Source organism: Budorcas taxicolor, chromosome 16, assembly GCF_023091745.1.
Source record: "Budorcas taxicolor isolate Tak-1 chromosome 16, Takin1.1, whole genome shotgun sequence".
In the NCBI taxonomy this organism is placed as follows: domain Eukaryota; kingdom Metazoa; phylum Chordata; class Mammalia; order Artiodactyla; family Bovidae; genus Budorcas; species Budorcas taxicolor.
Window position 1 is genome coordinate 65629417 of NC_068925.1, and position 3572 is coordinate 65632988.

Here is a 3572-nt window from a genome sequence, read left to right on the forward strand (position 1 = left end):
ACTGGTTTGATCTCCTTGCTGTCCAAGGGACTCTCAAGAGTCCCTTATGCAGTCTTAGTTCCCTGTCTAAAGCTTGACTCTACTGGCCTGGATTGATCTGTCAGTAACATTCTTTCTACCCCCCAGTCTTATCCAACCAGTACAAAAATTTAACTGTCGAGCTCCTTTCTTTTCTATGGCAGCATTTCCCCCTTTGTTACGTACTGTGATAGCCAGGCTCACATTTGAAATACAAATCCGTTATAGATTTCACCCTGTTTCTAACTGGATCCTTTGTATCCTGACTGATGCTGTAGTCTTCTTGACCACTTTGGAGACAGATTTCATAGTAATTAATTGAATATTTATATATATATATTTTGGATGAGCCGACAAGGCAGGAAGTTTCAGAGCTGGGTCCCCAGGTCCTTCAGATTTGCTGATGTTATTAGCTGAGTCACCTATCTGATCTATCTACTTTTATAATGATCAGAGCTCTTGAATTTCTCATATGCTGGGATTTTTTTTTTTTAAACTCTACATCCCAAACTGTAGACATATGATTTCATGATCTAATAATAAACTTCAACAGTACCTCTTTAAATAATAATTACTATATACCTCCAATATAATTATATTCTAATAAATCTATTAAAAATTTCAGGTTGACAGAACAAATTCCTTTTAAAATTTTGTGTTTATTTTAATCTCAGTAGATATTTCTTTTCTAAACATTTTTCTTTTCTTTCTCCCCTTAACTTCCACTTTCCCTTCCTCCTTCTGCATGGGGTATTATGTGCTTTAAGTTATTTCTTCCAATGGCAAAACTGTCTTACTAGCTTAGAATTAATTTTTACACATATTAAGAACATATTGAGTAGTAAGTTACAAATGAATGCACATTTTTCTTGTAATGCATTTCTAAGAGGGAAGTGAGGCAGCAAATATAGTTAAACATAAACAAAGCACTTTAATGTACATGCTCAGAGGATTAGTCAAGGAGCACTTCTTAGAAGTGTGTTTGGAACAAGATTTTAAGAGAAGGGGTCAGAAAAGGGGAAGTAAAACAAATTATGCTTTGGGAAGCTATATTAGAAAAAGGGAGAATGGATCCTAACCAAAAAAAAAAAAAGATATTCATTGCAGTATGGCTAAGCAGGCGCTTGGCTGGAATAGAAAAGGAATGTTTGGGAGTGGTAATTGGTTAAGTTACTGAAACGGAGATTCACAGATTCACAGACTTCCTCTCCACCTTTTGTCTGAATACTGTGCTAAACCCTAAGGGAAAACCAAAGAGGAGAGACAGTGTATGACCTGCAGGAACTGATACTCTTGCTGATGCGACAGGGCGGCAGGAAGGTAGAGGAGGAACCTTGAAAGCCAGTAAGAGTGGCTTGGATTTTATGTGGTGTATGATGGAAGGCCTTTTGGAGACGCTCATGTATTATCCCACCTTTATCATCTGCTCTGGAAAGAAAGATCAAACTGAGCAGGTGACTGGTTTCAAAAATCAATTTTGGTAGCTATAGCTAATCAATTAGCAAAAGAACTTTTCTCCCCACAAATTATTTTGAACCACTTTAGATAAAAAAGGAAATGAGCTGCCTAAAATCTTCTGTCCATGGTTAACAATTAATGGAAAATCACTGGTTTGCTTTTGCAAGCAGCACTTAATGTCAGTAACTCAGGCTGTTTTCCAATTTTGCAGTAAATTTTTTATACCAAAACCAATTTAGGAAGCAATTTAGTCCATGGGCTTTTTTATTGGAAAGATGATGTGGGTAGTGTAGAATAATGACATTTTCTTATCCACATCAGAATATTAGCAAGTTACTAATGGCTCCATTTTGATACTGTCGCTTTCAAACTAAAGGAGAGAGATCAAGTTGCTTATGGAAACATCTTGGATTATGTTAAAAATAGTGTAGCCTTGTAATAGTTGAGATAATAAATAATTCATGTTTTGCTTTGAGTGTGTCAGTTTATCTCTGTCTTGAATCAGACCTAAGAGAGAAAGTTTCCAGATTTCTGCTGCCTATCAAAGTCCTCTGGTAGTAGTTTGGTCTCCTGACCAGTTGTTGGAATGCAAATTTTGGTTTTTCCCTTTCTTCTTCTTTTCATTCTCTTCTTTGCTACTTGCAAACTGTCCTGTGATTTCTACTCTCTCCACTGGCATGCCAATGGGAGACTTTCTGAGATCGCTGGTTTCCTGGAATGATATTTGAGGCATATTTAAATGCCTTATGATATTCCTGGGTTTCTGTGGACTTGGTCCTACATGGATTGGTGGTAGGTCTCTATAAGGCACCAGCACGAATATGACAGGAACCCTGGGGTCGAGGGTCAGATTGGATTGCAGCTGTCCGCTTGTCACTTGAAAAGACTGCTTGGGAAAGACATTGTTTAAGGGGTAGCCCTCCAAAGCTGCCTGAACTTTTACGTTTGGATTCTCTTTTGCTTGGAGAAGAACATCGGTGAAATATGGTTTCACCCCTGTTATGGCATTGATTTCATGTGCGTTGTGCCTGTCCACCAGAGCTCTCCCGGTTAAAATGGGCTGGAAAACAGTTGCTCCCTGGACACCACTCACAAAGTTGCTGAGGAGAGAATACCACATCCTACCGCTTATTGGGCTCAAAGTGACCTGTGGCCATAAACTGGCCAGGCTCCGGAGAGCTTCGCGGTTCCACGGAGAGGCAGGAAATTCAGCCTCTGTGTGATAGAGCTGAGAAAAGTAAATACTAAGAGTGACGTCTGGATACTTTGCCAGGAAGGTATACATTTTGCTGATGCAGCTGTGGTTAGCTTCATTGCAAGGGGAGCTGCTGGAGTACAGAATAATATGCCTCATGCCGTCCTTACTGTGTACGGCCGAGTCAAAGTAACCGTTCATCTCGAATAACATGGATTCCGGGTGGGTATCATTCCCAGTGCAGCTGCTAGCATGACCCTTTTGCACCAGGCTTCCAGAAGAAGTTTTCAGCTCATAGAACGTGAGGTGTTTCGTTGGAAGATATGTTGGCCCGTAAGGGAATCCAAAAATCTGATAAAATTCTGTGTAGGGAACTCTTGCTTCTTCACCCGTCCGAATATGGTAAGGACAATTCGAGCAATCGAGAGAGAAACTCAGCCAGTAATAAGGTTTTACTATCGTTCCATGATTGGCCAAGTATTCCTCATATAAGGGCTCCATTGTTAGTTTTATTGTCTTCTAGCTGCAACCCTAAACAAGGAAGAGAAATGACATATAAAACTAATGCAGGAAAAATGAAACAGCGCTTTAATTTGCTGAGTCATACTTTTCTTTAGAGGAAGTAGCACAATAACCATGGTAACATCTTTTGACTCTAGAAGATAGTGATTTACTGTGTACCCATAGTGAAAGTTCAAGATACTAATCCTGAGAATTAGACAAATGCTGGGGGAGGAGACAGAAGGGAAGGACATAAGAATGCCTTTGTTTGTTTGATAGATTCTGAGGCAGAAAAACAAATGGGTTAACAGTGCAAGTTCTAGAAACAGATTGCCTTATTTCAAATCTGGGCTCTGCCGATTACCAGCTTTGTTACTTTTGGCAAGTTATAGAACATCTG

At 39.4% G+C, this 3572-nt stretch overlaps 1 protein-coding gene across 1 annotated transcript; it reads right to left on the reverse strand.

Moving 5' to 3' along the window:
* Positions 1-2017: 2017 nt before the first annotated feature.
* On the reverse strand, positions 2018-3178 carry APOBEC4 (apolipoprotein B mRNA editing enzyme catalytic polypeptide like 4). The gene has a single exon (XM_052653582.1). It carries the CDS (start codon positions 3170-3172, stop codon positions 2018-2020), a length of 1155 nt encoding a protein of 384 aa, XP_052509542.1. The 5' UTR covers positions 3173-3178.
* Positions 3179-3572: the final 394 nt, after the last annotated feature.